Raw genomic sequence first — 20,472 nt, forward strand, 5'->3', positions numbered from 1 at the left:
ACTGATGGTTTCAGTGCCCCACCTGACCTTCAGCTGCCTGGATGGCAAGCTCTGGAATTCTCTCCCTCTCTCCTCATTGAAACTACTCCTTAAAACCTACCACTTTGATGGTCACCTATTTTCGCACACTCCTGTGAGACACTTTGGGATGTTTTGGCCAGGTCATAAACAGGCTGTTGGGGCGGAACAGAATGGTTGAAGAGCAGGCTTTAACTCACTTGTTTCTCAAAGCCCATGGCAGGGATGTTACAACGCACTGCAGCATCTTCATCGTGATTACACAGGTTATCCTGGTTAAACTTGCAGTCAACGATGGACCTCTCAAAGCCCGTGCACGACACCTGGTTCATGTGGGTCAAGCCGATTCCTGCGAGGGATTAGAGACAGGTAACACAGACTCTGGTCTGAAGACCTTGCAGCAATGCCCACTCATATCAGAGGGTCCTCTTGTTTGCCTCTTCCCCAACAATTCACTGTAGGTGGAAATCTGAGTGAAGGTGGTGAATTTCCAGAAGGCATTTGGTAAGGTGCCACATCAAAGGTTAGTGCACAAAATAAAAGCTCATGGTGCAGGGGGTAACATATTAGCATGGATAGCAGATTGGCTGGCTAACAGGAAACAGAGGGTATAAATTGGTCATTTTGTGGTTGGCAAGGTGTAACGAGTGCCTCAGGGATCAGTGCTGGGGCCTCAAATCCTTACCATTTATATAAATAACTTGGATGAAGGGATCGAATGAATGGTTGCTAAATTTACTGATGATGCAAAGATAGGTAGGAAAGTAAGCGAAGAGGACATGAGGAGTCTGCAGAAGGGATACAGATAGGTTAAGCGAGTTGGCAAAGATTTGGCAAATGGAGTATAACGTGGGAAAATGTGACATTGACCATTTTGGCGGGAAGAATAAAAAAATGAGGCATATTAGGTAAATGGCGAGAGATTGCAGAGCTCTGGGACGCAGAGGGGGTGAAATGGTTATTGGGAGTGAGTGGGAGTGTGGAGCGGAAGTTAAAATCAGATCAGCCATGATCTTATTCAGTGGCGGAGCAGGCTCAAGGGGCCGAGTGGTCTACTCCTGCTCACTTTACCAGCATGCCATGACCGAGTGTGACTGGGTAAGGAAAGGGTGACACACAGGGCTCCTGTCTCAGCTGTGTAGAGAGAGGTGAATCTTGGATGACGGGTTGCAGTGAGGTTACAGATACGCCTCAACCAAACATCAAGCACGCAATGAAATGCTGCTCACGCTATAACACAGCGAGTCGCTTTGGAACTGACGCTCCAGGGCTGTTCTCAGTCACCTGGGCAGGTCTGAAAGGAGTTTTCTCTTATCATTCCTGGCCACTTGCCCTGTTTTTCCACCTCTCCCAGGGGAATGACATGAGGAGGCAAGGAGAGAGAGGGAGTGTCAGCCCAGTGCCAGTCCTGAGAGAATGCTACGCTGTCAGAGGGGTCATCTTTCAGATGAGGCATTTAGGCCAAGGATCCCTTTCAGACGTGTGGTTATTGAAGTAGTGCAGGAAACTTGACAGTTCTAATTTGTGCACAGCATGCTCCCACAGACAGCAACATGCTCATGGGGAGGTTATCTGTTTTCGTGATGATGGCTGAGAAAGGACTCCAGGGAGAAATCCCCTGTGCTTCTTGGAAATGCTGCCATCAGATCGCTAACAAATTGGCTGCTGTGCTTCATACATTCCCATAGTGAATCCACTTTGAAAGAAAGGACCCCATTGGTTGCACATCCTGTGGTCATGTCGATCAGCGTAAGTGTCAGGGTGGGGGGGGGGGGAAAGAGTGGAAGGTTGAAGGGGGTGGTGAGGGGCGGGCAAGAGGAGGGGCTCAGCGTTGGAGGTAGGTAAAGGGTGTGGTGAAGTCCTCACCTTTCCCCATTCTTGCTCCGATTAAAGCTTCCTTGGCCGTCCCAAAGCCCAGTTCTCGACAGACCACACTAGCTGTCAGGAGACTCCAGCGATCATCACAGACCGTTCCCCATTGGCCATCCTTCATCACTTCCACTCTGCCCTCTCCGATCTTGGGTCCTCCCCTCAGGCGAGCCAATGGTTTCTGTGGAAACAAAAGCAAAGTGGACTGAAGCAGCGAGATGGTACAGGGTGCAGTCAGAAACCTGGCCCTGCTTTGCTAATCCTCCCTCACTCGGATCGGAAATCTCATTGCAACAAATACTACTGAAGGCAACTATCAACTGCTTTTCAAAATCGGCAGGAAGATATTCTGTCCTGAGCCCCAGGGAAAAAAACAGTCATTCCCTCACTCAGAAAGGCAAGGAGGAGGGGGTGATACTGGGCTGGAATGCCAAGGACAACTACAACGCAGAGATCCAGGTAAGCTTGAGGGTGAACTGTGGGAGTACTCACCATCACAAAGGATGTTATGGAGGGAGGATGTCCCAGTTAGGAACATTCAAACCAGAGCACATCGCTGCGTAACCAAAACATTTTCAGCATTTCTAAGGCAACAAGCGGGTTGGGGATATGACACTCGACTCTTTTGTAACAGACACAAGAACTTGCTGCAATTTGCAAAGCGCTACCTAAAATTCATTTTTTGATTCATTTGTGACTTTCAAAAGGGAATTGAATCAACACTCGAAAAGGAAACATTTCAGAGAGTTTGTGGATAGATTAGAGGGAAATGGGACTAATTGAAAAGCTCTTCCAAAGAGCCAGCATGAGTACAATGGGCTGAATGATCTCTTCTCACCTGCACAGTCCTATCATTCTACAATGACACTTTACACAATATCAAATAGCTTGCCTGACAGTAGCCAGAGGAGGCCAGTGAGGGAAACAGAGCGTTTATTTACTTTCTCTGCTTCACGCGCTGTAAAGCTGTCTGCAAAGTTGCGTCTTTGCCAGGCAAAAGGTTTAGTTTTGACTAGTACAACTTCAGATCACACAGAACACACATTCTGATCTCAAACTCATTGACCTGTTTCCCTTTTTCTTTTCACCCATCTCCAGCCTCTCGAGAAAGCTGGGTCGTTTGAATGTGCTGTTATCTTTGAAGTGTCTCTGAGTTTGTCCCTGTGAGAAAGCTGCCGTTCACTTCAGGACAATGGCAGCCACCCAGAGGCTGAAAGCCTGGGCCTGGATTACAGCTCCAATGGGATTGCAACGGAAGGGGGCTCGCTTCTCTGCTTTATCAGAGTTGGGGTATTGACCCGAGAAAACCCACAGTGGCCAAAAATCCGACAGCTCCCCTCAGAGGGTAAGAATGGAAAGAGGGGCAATCTTATTCAAAATCAGATTGGGCCAACATGCCACATACTAATCAGGGCATCAAAATCACCGTGGGTTCCCCCAAGACAAGGCAATCCGCTCCACAAACATGGCAGCCAATTTGTGCACAGCAAGTTCCCAAAAACAGCAAAGAAACAAGGACCAGATCATCTGTTCCAGTGGTGCTGCTTTCGAGATGACTTCGGGATGATTACATGACATCGGGGTCCACTCCCCTGATCTTCTTTGAAAAGGAACCATGGGATCTTCGATGTTCGCCTGCGAGGGCAGATGGGACCTCGGTCTCAACCTCTGACAGTGTAGCACTCTCCCAGTGCTGGTACTCAAACATCAGCCTGGGTTACATGCTCGGGCCTCTGGAATGGGATTCAAACCTTCGGACTCAGGGATGAGAGTGTTCAGCAGTGAGCCGAGGAAAGTGAAGTCAGTTGCGCAGTGTCCATTCCAGGTGCTCACACACGTGGCAGTGCTGACTTGCTGCAGATGGAGAGGGTCACAACGCAGGGTGTCAGAAAGCTGAAAATAAATGATCCACCAAGTTCTTCTGGAAGAAGGCAGTGAGAGACAGAGCATTTCTACCACATCAGAATGTCCCAAAGCGCTTTTCAGTCAATCAAGTGCTTTTGGAAGTGTAATTACCACTAATTTTTTGAAACAAGGCAGCCAAAATGTGCACAGCAAGCTCCCACAAACAGCACTGGTGATAATAACCTGCTTATTGAGAGAACGGCCCTGCTCTTCTTCCATCTAGGACCTGTGGGGTCTTTTCTGTCCACTTGAGAGAGCAGTCAGCACTGCTGACAATGCAATCTCCCTTGACCCAATGCTGTAAGATTTCTTGGAAAGAATTAGCCTGAACTCGCATGCGATGCGGCCAGTTTGCAGGTGTGAAGCTCGGAAGCAATTCAGAGAGTGGAGGGGTGGTGGCTTTCACAGATAGGTCCATTCCCTTCATCTTAGTGTGGTCATGATCACTTTCCAGCAAGGGTCACTGGGCATCAGAAGGAAGGTCACCGGATTTTAGTAGGGTATCACTGGTCAACAGTGGGGGTCACTGCTTGATTACAATGACTTTCAATGATACAGTACATGGCGTTAAACAAAATCATCCCAATGTGTTTCTCAAGTTGGTGCAAGGGAATGAACATTGAGCCAGGAAGAGAGAGATTTTTCTGGTTGACCAATAGCTTTAGTCGCTGGATATCGTGAACCTAATTGAGGGACCAGACAAAGTAAACAGATGGGAGGTTTGCAGGGTGCAGGACACAACTAGCCGAAGATTCAACCATCCAGAACAGGACAGTGTGATCATTTTCCAAACCTAGAGGGACAAGGGCAGCAGATAGATGGAAACACCACCACCTGGAGGTTCCCCTCCAAGTCACTCACCATCCTGACTTGGAAATACATCACCGTTCCTTCACTGTCACTGGGTCAAAATCCTGGAATATTCCCTCCCGAACAGCACTGTGGGTGTACCTGCATCACATGGACTGCAGCAGTCCAAGAAGGCAGCTCACCAGCACCTTCTCAAGGGGCAATTAGGGATGGGCAATAACACCCTCATAGCCAGCAACACCCTCATAGAACCATAGAAAAGTTACAGCACAGAAGGAGGCCATTCGACTCATCTCGTCCATGCCAGCCCGATGACACCCAGGTGCCCTTTCTAATCCCACCTTCCTGCACCCGGCCCATAGCCCTGCAGCTTACAGCACTTTAGGTGCAGATCCAGATACTTTTTAAAAGAGTTTAAAGTTTCTGCCTCTACCACCAACTTGGGCAGCGAATTCCAGACACCCGCTACCCTCTGCGTAAAAAAGTTCTTCCTCATGTCCCCCCTACACCTTCTGCCACTTATCTTGAATCTATGTCACCTGGTTCTAGAAGTCTCCATCAAGGGAAGCAATTTTATCCTGTCCACCCATGAATGATTTAAAAAATGGATACGCAACAACATTTTACATATCTATAGCACCTTAAACACGCCTAGATATTTCACAAGAGGATTGTCACACAATGCCGAGCCCCACAAGGGGTAAATAAGAATAAGTGATTAAAAGCTTGCTCAAAGAGCTGGGCTTTAAGGAATAAATGACAAGGGAGAGAAGGAGAGAGGTGGGGGAAGATAAAGAGGTTTTCTGAGGGACACACTGAGAGGTTCCGAAGAATGGGAGAGCTGAACAGCAGGATGAAGAGGAATCAAAGCTGAATTATCCTTCTCTCTGAATCTGAGGCCACTGTTTACACATGTGACTGATGTTTTCACCAGCCAGCTGGGCACAGAACTGGGGTCAGAGCTGGGAGCTTGCGGTCATCATGTGCCAGCAACAGAGTGGATAAGAGGACCTGTACCCAGCCACTCAGCAATGGAGCTTCTCAGTTCTCATGATTAAATCACCATTCAGTGCAATCTCAGCTCAGGACGCCAGAAGGTTGGAAAAAAGCTTCCAGTGAAGGTTGAGTAACCACTCACACAGTGCATCTCTGGCTGAAAAAAGATTAAGATTCTCAGCCAACACACCCATCTGGCTTCTATTTTCCAAAGTGCATTACAGATGTGATGTGGAATGTGCAATGTGGTGATTTGTGTTTCAAGTTTCACTTCCTAAACTATCCAAGAACACTTTTTAACATCGACCAATTATGAAGGAGCCTCGAGTTCTCAAGGGCAGCATGATTAGCTCGCGTTTGCTGTCCAGTTTTCGGGCCTCTCTCTGTCCCTGACCACCACATCTCCTTGTTGGTGTCAGACTGGACACTGACTGCTCCCGACCATGGCTCTGTCAGGAGCACTCTCACCCCACAGTCAGGAGGTTGTTGGTTCATATCCCACTGAAGGATCTAGAGTACAAGGTCTCAGCTGAACTCCAGTCCTGGTGAGCATCTCTCTGTCAACCGGGTCACCACCAAGAGATCCTCTCCTCAATCGTCTATGACTGCTTGTGGGATCTTGCTGTGTGGAAGTCAGCTGCTGTGCTTGCTGTCATAACACACTTCCAGTTTTGTGAGCTCACAGCCAGGGTATTGCTGGCACACACTGACACAAAGAGAACCACTAGTACAAACAGCAACTGAAGCTCACTACCCACTATCTGCTGGGATTTCTATGAACTATCTGACCCTATTGACAGACTCATAGGAAACAGGGACAGGAGTAGACCATTCGGTCTATCGAGCCTGCTTCTCCATTCAGTTAGATCATGGATGATCATCTACCTCAGTGCCAATTTCTTGTGCTATCCCCATATCCCTGGATGTCATTAGGATCCAGAAATCTATACATTGCTGTCTTGAATATATTCAAGGACTGAGCTTCCACAGCCTCTGGGGTAGAGAATTCAAAGATTCACCACACTCTGAGTGAAAAAAATTCCTCCTTTATTTCAGTTCTAAATGGCCTGTCCTTTAGACTGCGACCCCTGGTTCTAGACTCACAAGCCAAGGGAAACATCTGATCCACATGTTCAAAATTCTTACAGGGCGTGACAGGGTAAGTTTCAATGAGATCACCTCTCATTCTTCAAAACTCTGGAGAATACACTAGGCCCAGTTTCCTCAATTTCTCCTCATAATACAATCTCAACATCCCAGGGATTAGTCTGACGAACCTCCGTTGCACTCCCTCTATGGCCAGTAAATACTTGGCTAAGGAGACCAAAGCTGTACACAATACTCCAGGTGAGTTTTCACCAAAGCTCTATATAATTGCAGCAAGACATTTTTACTCCTGTATTCAAATCCCCTTGCGATAAAGGCCAACAGGCCGTTTGCCTTCCTAATTGCTTAAGGCATCTGCATGCTAGCTTTTAATGACTCATGAACAAGGACATCCAAGTCCCTTGGACATCAAAACTTCCCAAGCTCTCGCCATTAAAGAAATATTCACCTTTTTTTTTCTACCAAAGTGGATAACTTAACACTTTTTCACATTAAATTCCATCTGCCATGTTCTTGCCCATTCACTGACTGTCAGGATTCCCTTGAAGCCTCTTCGCACCCTCCTCATCGCTCACATTCCCATCTAGTTGCGTCATCAGCAAACTTGGAAAAAATTCATTTGGTACCCCACTAGTCACAGCCTGCCATCTTAAATATGACCCATTTATTCCTACTCTGTTTTTTGTCTGTTAAGGAGTTCTCAATCCATGCCAGTATATTACGCCCAATCCCATGTGCTCTCATTTTGTTAACTAACCTCCTGGGCTCAGTGCCTTTGATGACTGGCTCTGGAGCATTCGTCTCTTTTAATGGAACAGTGCTCTATTGAACTCTTACAGATGAAGCAGTGTTATTATAGGCAACAAAAACAAAAATACCTGGAAAAACTCAGCAGGTCTGACAGCATCTGCGGAGAGGAACACAGTTAACGTTTCGAGTCCGTATGACTCTTCAACAGAACTAAGGAAAAATAGAAAAGAGGTGAAATATAAGCTGGTTTAAGGGGGGGTGGGACAGGTAGAGCTGGATAGAGGACCAGTGATAGGTGGCGATTGCCAAAATATGTCATAGACAAAAGGACAAAGAGGTGTTGACGGTGGTGATATTAGCTAAGAAATGTGCTAATGGTTACATTAAGGGTAGAAAGCAGGATGAGCAAGTGACAGATAGCCCTAGTGTTATTATAGGGACAGGTGGAGGCCATTCAGCCCCTCAAGGCTGTTTTAGCAAGTCAATGAGATTGTGGCTAATCCATGTGTTAACTCCATCTACCCACTTGGATTCTGCCATCCTGCTTTAAATGATCACTGGGAGCAAAGACAATGCAGTCCTCACCTCAGTCTGGAAGGCCTTTCTGACTCGAGTGGTGCTGATAGCAGCGAAGGCTCTGCCTGCCACACAGCTCACAACGGCAGGCATCTGGCTCGGACAGCTGTTGTTTCTGCTCACCACAGAGTGGCCCAGGTTACAACTGGACAGGTGGGCTTCATTGCCCGTGCAGTTAATGCTGTAGGGCCAGTAGGTATGCTTCGTCCTGCTTGCAAAAGTTCTGTAGAAAAGATAGGAAACAAAGATCAAACCACAATACAGGACCAACACACACCACTGGAGCATAGACAGGGAGTGAGTACACACTATAGGACCAATATACACTGTCAGGAACACACAGAGAGCACCAGTGTACACTACAGGAACAATATACACTAACAGGAACATACAGAGAGCGCCAGTGTACACTACAGGACCAATATACACTAACAGGAACACACAGAGAGCGCCAGTATACACTAACAGGAACAATATACACTAACAGGAACACACAGAGAGCGCCAGTATACACTACAGGACCAATATACACTGTCAGGAACACACAGAGAGCACCAGTGTACACTACAGGACCAATATACACTAACAGGAACACACAGAGAGCGCCAGTATACACTACAGGACCAATATACACTACAGGACCAATATACACTAACAGGAACACACAGAGAGCGCCAGTATACACTACAGGACCAATATACACTACAGGACCAATATACACTAACAGGAACACACAGAGAGCGCCAGTATACACTACAGGAACAATATACACTAACAGGAACACACAGAGAGCGCCAGTATACACTACAGGAACAATATACACTAACAGGAACATACAGAGAGCACCAGTGTACACTACAGGACCAATATACACTAACAGGAACACACAGAGAGCGCCAGTATACACTACAGGACCAATATACACTAACAGGAACAGAGAGATGGAGCCAGCCAATCTCCAAATTGAGCTGCTTGGTTCCAGATGCTACATCTACAACAATCTACAACTCTTGGATGTGAAATGACTAATATAGTTTTTTGTAGGAGAGAGTTGTGTGTGTGAAGAATTGGTTTCTAATTTCTCTCCTGAATGGCCTAGCTCTGACTTTCCCATCACATCCCCTCGTTCCGGTCTTCCCACCAGCAGAAAATATATTTCCCCTCCTCCGTGAATGCTTCCTTCCAAAATCCTCCAAAACTCAACCAAATCTCTCCTGAACCGCCCATATTCCAGGCAATACAAACTTACTTTCTGTCATAATGTTCAATACCAGGCTGGGATCATAGAGCATTGAAAGGGGCCTTTCTGCCATTGAATCTGTTCCTGTTCTCTCCCCCACTCTTGCCAATAGCCCTGAAGCTTTGACTTGACATTCAAGGGGGGAAACTATAATTCCAATTAAAGCTGAGCCATTCAGGAATGAGACCAGGAAACATACAGATGTGGAACTCTCTTCCAGGAGAGAGTGCAGATGCTCGGAGGTTAATTCACTTTTCCCAAGCTCAGATTGATAGCTTTATTTCTCCAGGGCACCGATCTCATCAGGTGACAGCTGGTGGATGGATTGGGGGAGGGGGAGGCAGAAGGTAGTAATGGGAGAGGGGCAACAGAGGCAGGTGGACGAATGGAGGGTGTTGGGGAAGTAGGGATTGGGAAGTAGGTGGTGGTGGGGGTGTGAGCGAGTCAGGGGAAACAGAGGAACATCAGGGGGAGTGGGGGACTGGAGGGGGTGGGCAAGTATGAGGTTGGGGCTGAGGGACAGAGGGATCCATAATAGGGTGGGGGTAAAGAGGGGGGTGGGACATGCAGGATCAGGGAAGCAGCAGGTGGTGGGATAGGGAGCAAGGGGGCAGCAAGGGACTGGACTGGGATGTGGTGCAATGGAGGAGTTCCAAACCGACCCAGGGAGGGAGAGATTATTCAAACATGACAGGTCCATCCAAACTATAGAGTAAAGAGTTAACACACCAGGAGCACCTGATACTGAAGTAACGATGGTGCACGGTCACATGACTAAGACTGACCTGATGGGAAGCATAAGTACAACCATGTACAGAGCACTGAGATGTATCTAGATCTGTAAAGAAACAAGAATACTTTTTATGAATAAGAGCCTACACTAGTATTCTTAGGATAACCTGACAAACCCTCAAAAAACTCATCCAAGACCCGAACTCAAGGTGAAACACAAAACACACAACATCATTAGAAAGATTGAACTGCTTCTTGTACAGTGCATTCTGATGATCAACAGAGCCTTGAACTTCAATGTGAAACTATTCAGTCCTTATCTCATCATCCTGACTCTTGAGCTCAAAGAACAAACAAGATTGAAAAATGCCTCCAGTCCTTAGACTGAGCTTCAGAGAGGCACAATCCAATAAAGGGAGTGTGTGTGTGTGTCTGTGTGTCTGTGGTGTGTGTATGTCTGTGTGTGTGTGTGTGTGTGTGTGTGTGTAATGTAGCTTTGACCTGGCAGTAGCTTTAGCTGAATACATCACAGACAATAAAAGGAGTGTGTGTGTGTGTGGTGTGTGTGTGTCTGTGTCTGTGTGTGTGTGTGTGTGTCTCTGTGTGTAATGTAGCTTTGACCTGGCAGTAGCTTTAGCTGAATACATCACAGACAATAAAAGCCATTGAGAAGATTGCTTCAGTTTGCAGCTCGTCTGAACAGTAAAAGAGGAGTAGGCCATTCGGCCCCTCAAGCCTGCTCCACTGTGCAATACTATCACGGCTGATCTTCAATCTCAACACCACTTTGCTGCACTGTCCCTGGATTCCCCTCTGAGAACGGAATTCCTGCTAAAGCTGGGGATATAGAAAATCTGTAAAAGAGCAGAGAGATAGAGACTAGGTGTTTCAAATAACCAAGGGCTTTGAGAAAGAAAGACAGAAGAAACTATTGCAATAGGGAATGCAGGAGAAACTTCTTTATCCAGAGAGTGGTGAGAATATGGAAGTCACTGCCACAGGGAATGGTTTAGTGGTAGAGAGAGGGGTAGCTAGATAAACACACAAAGGAGAAAGGAATAGAAGAGTGTGCTGTTAGGATTAGTTGAGGAATAGGAGCAACATAAGCAATAGGAGTAGACCATTCAGCCCATCGAGCCTGCTCCACCATTCAATAAGGTGACAGCTGATCTGATTGTGGCTTGAACCCTGTTTTCCTGCCTGCTCCCACAATGGCCCCAGATTGCCTTGTAGATCAGATATCTGTCTAACTCAACCTTGAAAACATTCAATGAGCCAGCCTCCACTGCTCTCTGGGGAAGCGAATTCCAAAGACTGACAGCTTTTTTGAGAGAAGAATGCCTCCTCATCTCAGGAGGCTCATGTGGAGCCAACATGCGTCAGTTGGGCTGAATGGCCTGTTTCTGGACTACAATCCTGATGTTACATCTGAAGGAAGACCACTTGCAGTCATGAGAGAACTTCATGCCTTCTCTGACTGACCTTCTCACGCTGACTGAACTCAGTTTGAACCAGGCTGAAGAAACGTTATGTCAAACATGCACTGAGCTCATGTCTCCCTGCTCACTCCTAGAAGAGGGGCATGGTACCTCCAGCCAGGTTACTGTTGTACCTTTTGCACGGAAAGCTGCAATGTGACCAAACTCTGTCCTTACTTGTAAATCTTCATGTTGTAGTTTTTCTCTGCTGGGAATCCAAACATGCCACAGATGACTCTGCTGTTCATGGATGACCAGTCAGTGTTACAGATTGGCTTCCATTCTCCATCCTGCTTCACTTGGACATAACCCTCAGTAATAGGCATGCGATTCCTGGATGAACTAAAGACTCCCTTGATGCGAACATCTTGCACTTGCAACTGCTCTTCCTGAAATGAAGCAAAAAAAAAATCCACCACATCAGACAGCTGAAAGCAATCTCCACGACTCAAGTCATTATCTCCTCCACTTATTATCTGCGGCAGACAACAGCAGGATACAGTACATACAATAGTGCAGCACAAATGGAGGCCATTCACCCCCTTGAGTCTGTGCTGGCTCTTTTAAAGGACAATCCAGTTAGTCCCATCCTCCTGCGCTTTCTCATTTATCGCTGCAATCTTTTTCCTTCCTTTGGAAATGTACAATTGAATTTGTTTCCACTGCCCTATCAGGCAATGCATTCCAAATCCTAAGCACTCACTGTGTAAGAATAGTTCTTCCTCACATCCCCTCTGGGTCCTTGAATCTGAGCCATTTTGCAACTGCTTCCAGGATGGGAGCATTGTTAGCAAGATCACTTTTTACTGTCCCTCCCTCACTGAGGAGGTGCCAGTCGGTCATATTTTATGGCTTATAATACCGTGACCACCAGTGACCAATCCCTCACAAGCTCTCTCCCATTCGCGGAGTGTGGGAGATTGCCTCGGCACTGGCGTTGGTTTTTCAAAACGAACACAAACATCCCAGCCCAGCAGCTGTGCAGGATCCAGCAAGCCGAGAACAACCCAGCAACAGCAGCCTTCATTCGGAACTAAATTTCAGTAATCACACTACAACTTGTTTCACTGCTTTCTCCTCCGTCTTTGACTAACAACCGCGTGGATTCTAAAGGCTAAAAACAGGCAGTTCAGAGAAATTGCTGCACCAAGGACAGTGTAAAACTATCATCATCCAATCCTTGGAGAAGACTCTAGCTTTTGAACCCAGGTCTGGAGCACGGCCATAAGGATCAGTTGTTAACCTGGTCTGTTCCTGGTTACAGGAACAGGCTGAAGTACCTGGCAGGAGGAGGAAATGGTTTATGTCAATCGTGGCGTGACTCCAGGCTCTCTCCTGTTAATGAAAGGTGCAGATTACGTAGGCTTTCAGCTTGCTGGTCAGCCTTTGAACGTCGCTCAGTGATAGAAATTAACCTGTCATTCATTCAGCTTGTCTGGAAATGACAGCCATCTCTTACTCCACATTCTCAACACTTACCCAGTGCCTAAGATGTTCTCAAAATGCAGAGAGATTTGGGCAGAACACAGCAGACAGGTGAAAGATCCCCACATAAAGACCAGGAAGGAATATCTGTCAGGAAGGAATATTCCTTCCTGGATCAAACTTAAGCAGAATTTGTTTTGAACCCTGGTTAGATCTTGGGAGTATTGTGTACAGTTCTGGCCACCATATTATAAAAAAGTAGAGAGAGGCATGGGAGAAGGTGCAAAAAAAAAGATTTCCATGAATGAGAGCAGAACGGTGAGGAAAGGAACGGGCAAGAAGGAGTTTGTTTCTCTTGAAAAGAGGGTGACAGGTTTCCTTCTTTATCGGGCATGGATGAGCCAGTTAAGGCTTTATGACAATCTAACAATTTCAAGTCTTTCTGATTTTTGAAACTAAACTTAGATTCTCAAACCACTATGTGGGAAATTCCCTGCATTAGTGGTCCAATAACTACCGCACCACTCTGCCTATGTATTTACTGTGTCCCTGAACTAGTACTGCCCAGAAACACATCAGGAAAATAGTGGGAATTGTTGCAGGATGTTGGTTATAGTTTGGTAGGTTTGATGGAGTCTTCGTAGTCATATGTAGGTTAACTATAAGTCTTTATTGACTCTGAACTGTTTACAAATATACAGTAAGGAGCTGCTAGGAGCTGCTTCCATGCTTGGTGGTACACATACTAGACTGACCCTGGGTGTGGGTCATGTACTGTATTCAGTCCCACATTAACCCTGTATGTGCCAGACCCTTATTCTACAGTAATGTCACTGGATTAATAATCCAGAGGCCAGGCTGATGCTCTGGGGACATGGGTTCAAATCCCACCACAGCAGCTGCTGGAATTTAAATTCAATTAATAGATCTGGTACATAAAGCTAGTTTTAGTAATGGTGACCATGAGAACCATTGTTGACAGTTATAAAAACCCATCTGGTTCACTAATGTCCTTTGGGAAGGAAATCTGCCGTCCTTCCCTGGTTTGGCCTATATGTCACGCCAGACCCATAGCAATGACTTTCAAACAACCTCTGAAATGGCCTAACAGACTACACAGTTCAAGCGATGGACAACAAATGCTGCTGATCTTGGCATTTGAAAGAATAAAAAAGCCCAGAGGCGGAGGAATAAAGAGTGAGGGAAATTTGACTGAAAACAATTCAAAGGGATGTGAGTTCATCTTCGTTCCCAAATAAGCTCGAAATTATCCGACTTTCTTGCAACTCACAGATTCACTTATTTCACAAGAGTGACTCCAGGGATAAAGAACCGTAGCTATGAGGATAGATTGGAGAGGTTGGGACTGTTTTCCCTGGAGAAAAGAAGGCCGAGGGGAGACTTGACAGAGGTATTCAAGATCCTGAAGGGTGTGGACAGGGTAAATGGTGAGAAACTGTTCCTACTCAAGGAACCATCAAGAACTAGAGGGTACAGATTCAAAATAATTGGTAAAAGGGGTAAAAGTGATACGAGGAAAATTTTTTTCACCCAGAAGGTGGTTGGAGTGTGGAACGAGCTTCCTGAGAGGGTGGTGGAGGCAGGTTCGATCAAGGTATTCAAAAGGGAATTGGACTGATGTCTAAAATAAAGGTGCTGCAAGATTATGGGGATAAGGTAGGGGAGCGGGACTCTTTCAGATGCTCTTTCAGAGATTCAATGCAGACTCAATGGACCGAATGGCCTCCTGCACTGTAAACATATGTGATACTGTGAGCTCCCACCCTACCAGACCTCTTTAGCCTATAAGCAGATGTTTTGTCTGTTATTTCAAACATTCCTTCATCCTTCAACAGCTGGGACTCACATGAAAAACTCAAACACTCCCAAACAAACACTGCTCCCACACTAGGAAAATTTTATTTATAATTGTAATTATTTGTAAATAATTGGTTCCTGTTGATTCTCTACGAGGACTGGTCTGAGGGAATTTGGCAAGAGGCATGCCCATCTCCCTCTTTGCCAACACCAACTTATTTATCTAGTTCTAGTCCAGTGACGCCATCTTGGGCTCCACTGTCACTTCAATGCAGACAGGAACTGACCTTTCAGTGCCCCCAGGATAGTACAAAGGGAGGGACACCAGTAAGCATCCAGCATCTCTAGTTTTAAGAAATCAGTGGCTAGTGGGGGGAAAACAGACCCAGGGCTGGTGCGACAAATCTTCCAAGGAGCCAGCACAGCCAGGATGGGCTGAATGGTCTCCTTTTGTATTTGCTCCACAAAAGTCCCCAAACAAACCAAAGGTAACCATCAGGTTTGATTCTTGATTCATTCTGGATCGAATCATCTTTGCCAGCGCAGCAGTATCTCTGGACTCAGTTCCCCTGACTCGTCAAAATGTGCACATCAACTGGAGGGCTTGACAGGGTAGATACCGAGAGGCTGTTTCCCCTGGTTGGTGAATCTAGAACTAGGAGGCACAGGCTCAAAACAAGGGTTTCACCATTTAGAACGTAGACTTGGAGAGATTTCTTCACTCAGAGAGCTCTGAGTCTTTGGATTAGCCCAGAGAGCTTTGGATGCTCAGTTGTTGATGACAATCAGGGCTGTGATAGATTCTTCGACATTAAAGGAATCAGCCAAGATGGGGATAAGACAGAGAGGTGGAGTTGAGGTAGAAGAAGATCAGCCATGATTTTAATGATGGGAAAACAGACTCGAAGGGCTGAACAGCCTCCTGCTACTCCTATGTCTTATCTTTTTAGAACAGGGAAAGCTTCCCTTCCCCCAACTGCTATCAAAATCAGCCATGCAATTGGAGGGCAGTGGGAGTTAACAGCTTCGAGTGAGGGACAAGGGAGGTCCATTTTGACAAATATATCTTCCACATCGACGCTTTTTCTTATTAAGGGAAAGAAAATACTTGCCTTTATTTTGTGCCCGTCTTTCACAACCTCAGGATACAGCCAATGAGGTACTGTTGAAGTGTGGGAACCATTCTGCCCACTTTGCACACAGCAAGATCCCACCAATGACCAGGGGCCAATCGGTTTTGTTTTCAGTTTGTTGGATAGATATTGACCAGGGCACGCAGGGGGTGCACGGAGAAGGCACCTGCTCTTCCTTGAAATAGCGCTGCAGGATTTATTCCATCTCCTTGAACAGGCAGATGAGGAGGGCTTAAGCTTAATTTTTGTTCAAACTATAGGTGCTGACTCCCCCATCCAGATGAACAGCAGCTGGCTGTGGATGGAAGGGACTGAGCAACAGCCTGTTTCCCTGTGTCTGTGTGGACACTGGCCCTTCTGCGATGCCGTTGAGGTGTGTGTGTGTGTGTGTGTGTTGCATTTAAAGGGAAGCTACATAAGATACTAAAGGAGCAGAGTTAGAGTAGACAGAATAGGAGGACATTCAGGTGGGACATAAAGTGGTTGTACCTAAGAGCCTGTTAATCTGCTGTATCGTGTAAGTAACTCTATATTACACATTGTCTGTTGAAGTCATTGAAAGCTTGAGCCACATTTTCAATGGCACCAGTTGACTAAACATGAGCTGAAATGAGGAGCTTGACTGAAATCCTGTACAGTACAATCTCAGTGCAGACTGAATTGCTGATCAGAGGCATGCACAACGTTAACCTAAAGAGAGCAAGGAAAGCGAGGGTTTTGAATAAAATCTTGTATACAATTGAAGTGCTGTCAGAATTGCGCATTGCTCAGGGTCCTACCAAAGAGATAGCCTTAGGAAAAGTTAAACAAAACAAGTTTATACTCGGGGAACGCAATGTACCAGATCGAAGCTTTGACTCATTCCATTCTGGTGAGCTAAGAGAGAAAACCATATGTTGAGTGTGGAATGTACAGTGGCCTCTCAATCCCTCTTCCATGCTGTTAGATCTGGCTGTACTGTCAAGAGACGAGGCCCTGTAAGGTTTCTCTATAAGATCCCAAAACATAATTTCAAAGAAGAAAAGGGGAGCTATCCCTACCGTCCTGGCCAATATCGATTCACCAATCAACATAACATCTTGTCATGATGGCATTGCTGTTTGCGAGAGCTAAGTGGCTGGCATGTTTCCTGAAGAATCCTGTTTTGGACACCATGAAGTAAATTTCCAATCTGGAGTCTGTGAACAGCAAGTCTCCCTGAACAACTCAGAGCTATGTACATATTTACAGAAGTGTCCAGGTCTGGAGCTGACCCCATTCAAGGTCTTAACCCAACTGCATCCATCTCCAGGATGCCCCTGGCTCTGGGTCATGTGCCTTTGTACATCACTGTGTGGGCAGTGCTGTTCTCAGTTCCACATTAATCTTTGATGTACCAAATCCATCTACTACATTTCTAACATTATAACAGTGCCAACACTTCAAAAAGTATTTAATTGGCTGTAAAGCACCTTGAGATATCCTCAGGCTGTAAAAAGTCAATATAAACTCACCAAGGGTCCTTAAGAACACCTTCCAAACCTATGACCACTCCCACCTAGAAGGACAAGGGCAGCAGATTTATGGGAACACCACCACCTGCAAGTTCCCCTCCAAGCCACACACCATCCTGACTTGGGAATATATTGGCTGTTCCTTCACTGTCATTGGGTCAAAATCCTGGAGCTCCCTTCCTAACAGCGCTGTGGATGTACCTATACCACACAAGAAGGTTCAAGAAGGCAGCTCACCACCTTCTCAAGGGCAACTCGGTGGGTTATAAATGCTGGCCCAGCCAGCGAAGCCCACATCCCATGAATGAAGAAAAAAAAATACAAGTCTTTCTATCTTTTCAGCCATTTTGCATACAGTAATCTCTCATAGAATGCACAGTTAATTTGGGATGGATTTTTGGGAGATTTAACAGGACATTGGCAGAATTTCCAATATTGCCATAGGATTGGTTTATTTAGCATGTCTCACGAAGAGTTACAATTACCTAGACTGCATTTATGGATTTACAAGGAGAGGCCAACTGAGCATCTGGCTATGATCCCACCCCGAAGTCTATGGTGCAGATATGAAGCCCAGGCCTAGGGGCAATGAAACTTGATTTTATGCCTACCCTTTCCAAAACCAGCCAGTGAACAGGGAGAAAGGAGTTCTCTGCTAGGCTTGTGAATGGACGCCCAGTGTCCCAGCATGGTTGCCATAGACTAAGCCGCTTTTCAATAACTGTGCTTGACAACTTGTCAGGCCTGCCCAAGTCTCATTTCTCTCTGTTCTTAGGGCGCACAGGCTTCAACACATTCAGTGAATGTCCAGGACTGTAGAACAAATATCAGAACTCAAGCTTCAGGAAAGGCAGAATGGAAATATCATGTAACTTGAAGAGACACAAAGCTGTGGAAACCATCAGCAGAAACCACTGGGAGCATTCATTGCATCGGAAACACTTGCTACTTTGGAGCAGCTTTGACAATATTGTGCCATTTCTGTCGGGGAACATTGTTTCCTACAGACACTGTCTCTCATTGCCATCCTATAATACACGTGATGGTTGGGGTGGGGAGGGGGGGAGGTGAAAGAGAGAGGTGGGAGGCGAGAGAGAGAGAGAAAAAGAGAGACAGACAGAGAGGAGACTGACAGACAGAGACAGGAGAGAGAGAGACACAGACAGGAGAGAGAGAGACACAGACAGGAGAGAGAGAGAGACACAGACAGGAGAGAGAGAGAGACACAGACAGGAGAGAGAGAGAGAGACACAGACAGGAGAGAGAGAGAGAAACACAGACAGGAGAGAGAGAGAGAGACACAGACAGGAGAGAGAGAGAGAGACACAGACAGGAGAGAGAGAGAGACACACACAGACAGGAGAGAGAGAGAGACACACACAGACAGGAGAGAGAGAGAGACACAGACAGGAGACAGACAGAGACAGACAGAGACGCAGACAGAGAGAGAGAGAGACAGAGACAGAGAGAGGCAGACAGAGAGACAGGAGACAAAGAGAGAGACAGAGCGAGAGACAGAGATGCAGACAGAGAGGGAGAGAGAGGGGGCAGAGACAGAGAGAGAGGCAGACAGAGAGAGAGAGAGAGACAGACAGACAGGAGACAGACAGACAGGAGACAGAGAGAGAGAGACACACACACAGACAGACAGAGAGAGAGAGACAGAGACGCAGGCAGAGAGAGAGAGACGCAGAGAGAGACAGAGACAGAGATGCAGACAGAGAGAGACAGAGACAGAGATGCAGACAGAGAAAGACAGACAGACAGAGGCAGACAGAGAGGAGACTGACAGACAGGAGACAGAGAGAGAGACAGAGACACAGACACAGACAGGAGAGAGAGAGACACACACAGACAGGAGAGAGAGAGACACAGACAGAGAGAGACAGAGACGCAGGCAGAGAGAGACAGAGACAGAGACAGAGAGAGGCAGACAGAGAGACAGGAGACTGACAGACAGGAGACAGAGAGAGACAGAGAGAGAGAGAGAGAGGGGACAGAGACAGAGAGAGAGGCAGACAGAGAGAGAGAGAGAGAGAGAGACAGAGAGACAGACAGACAGGAGACAGAGAGAGAGAGAGAGAGACAGACAGACAGAGAGAGACAGAGACGCAGACAGAGAGAGAGAGACACAGAGAGAGAGGCAGAGAGAGAGAGGCAGAGAGAGAGAGGCAGAGAGAGAGAGGGACGCAGAGAGAGAGAGAGAGAGAGAGAAATGCGAAGAGAGAAAGACCGAGACAGAGACAGAGAGAGAAAGAACTTGACCTAACCATCTTCAGGTACTTCACCAATGACCGTGGTCAGCATTGGAACGGCCCAATTTCACAGCCAATTTTGTTCCATTCACAACTTTCCACTGGACCTGGGTAACGTTTCCTGGAAGAAAGGCAGACTCCAGACACACACAAAAGAGTCTGTCCAAGTTGGAGAATACTTACTGTGACCTAGAACTACACTGTATATATCGGACAGGTCAGAGAGATCAGAAAGTGACAAATGCTTCAGCCAAACCAAGATTTGGCAATAAAGTAAAACAGCACAGGCGTGTTTCTGTTAGATTTGCAAGGATTTCTTACCAGGTCCAATGACAAATATCAGCAGAAAGTGCCAAGTGCCATTATAGGCACAGGCACCTCAAGATCCACAGCTGCAGAACCACAGAGTGGAGATGAACTATGTGCCATCCATTATAAAAGGGGCCAAGAATGGCAGCTTGAAGACCAAACAGACGGCTAGTATACAATGGGAGAAAAATGGCAGCAACATCAACAAGCAGAGGACACAAAGTGAAGGTAGCTTGTAAAAGAACAAGAGGAGAAGTGAGGATTGTTTTTTTTTAAATGGAGTTGGGTGGGCTCAATGACTTGAAGCTGCTTTAAATGCCATTCCCATGATAACCTTCAAAATCAATAATTGGAAAGGAAATCTCTTCAAGCTACAGGGAAAGTGCAGGGGGGAGTGGGATCAGTGGGCTCGTTCTTTCCAAGAGCTGGCACAGGCATGATGGGCCGAAAGGCCCCCCTTCTACATAATTCTAGAATATTTTATTTGCAGTTGTACCAGCCTGCTTTTTGAGATGAGATGGGTATATCAGCCAAGTGAACACCATCAACGTGAGATAG

At 46.4% G+C, this 20,472-nt stretch overlaps 1 protein-coding gene across 2 annotated transcripts in view; it reads right to left on the minus strand.

The window, feature by feature from the left end:
* LOC144694831 (lysyl oxidase homolog 2-like) overlaps positions 1-20,472 on the minus strand; it is a 71,348-nt gene that overhangs the window by 18,962 nt on the left and 31,914 nt on the right. For both annotated transcript variants that reach the window (XM_078565450.1, XM_078565451.1), the window contains exons 4-7: positions 11,659-11,870; positions 8,041-8,254; positions 1,885-2,068; positions 219-367 (exon numbers count right to left, since the gene is read on the minus strand). In XM_078565450.1, the coding sequence (XP_078421576.1) occupies positions 219-367; positions 1,885-2,068; positions 8,041-8,254; positions 11,659-11,870 (759 nt within the window). The remainder of the gene's footprint in view (positions 1-218; positions 368-1,884; positions 2,069-8,040; positions 8,255-11,658; positions 11,871-20,472) is intronic.

This window comes from Cetorhinus maximus, chromosome 20 (assembly GCF_964194155.1).
Source record: "Cetorhinus maximus chromosome 20, sCetMax3.hap1.1, whole genome shotgun sequence".
Lineage (NCBI taxonomy): Eukaryota > Metazoa > Chordata > Chondrichthyes > Lamniformes > Cetorhinidae > Cetorhinus > Cetorhinus maximus.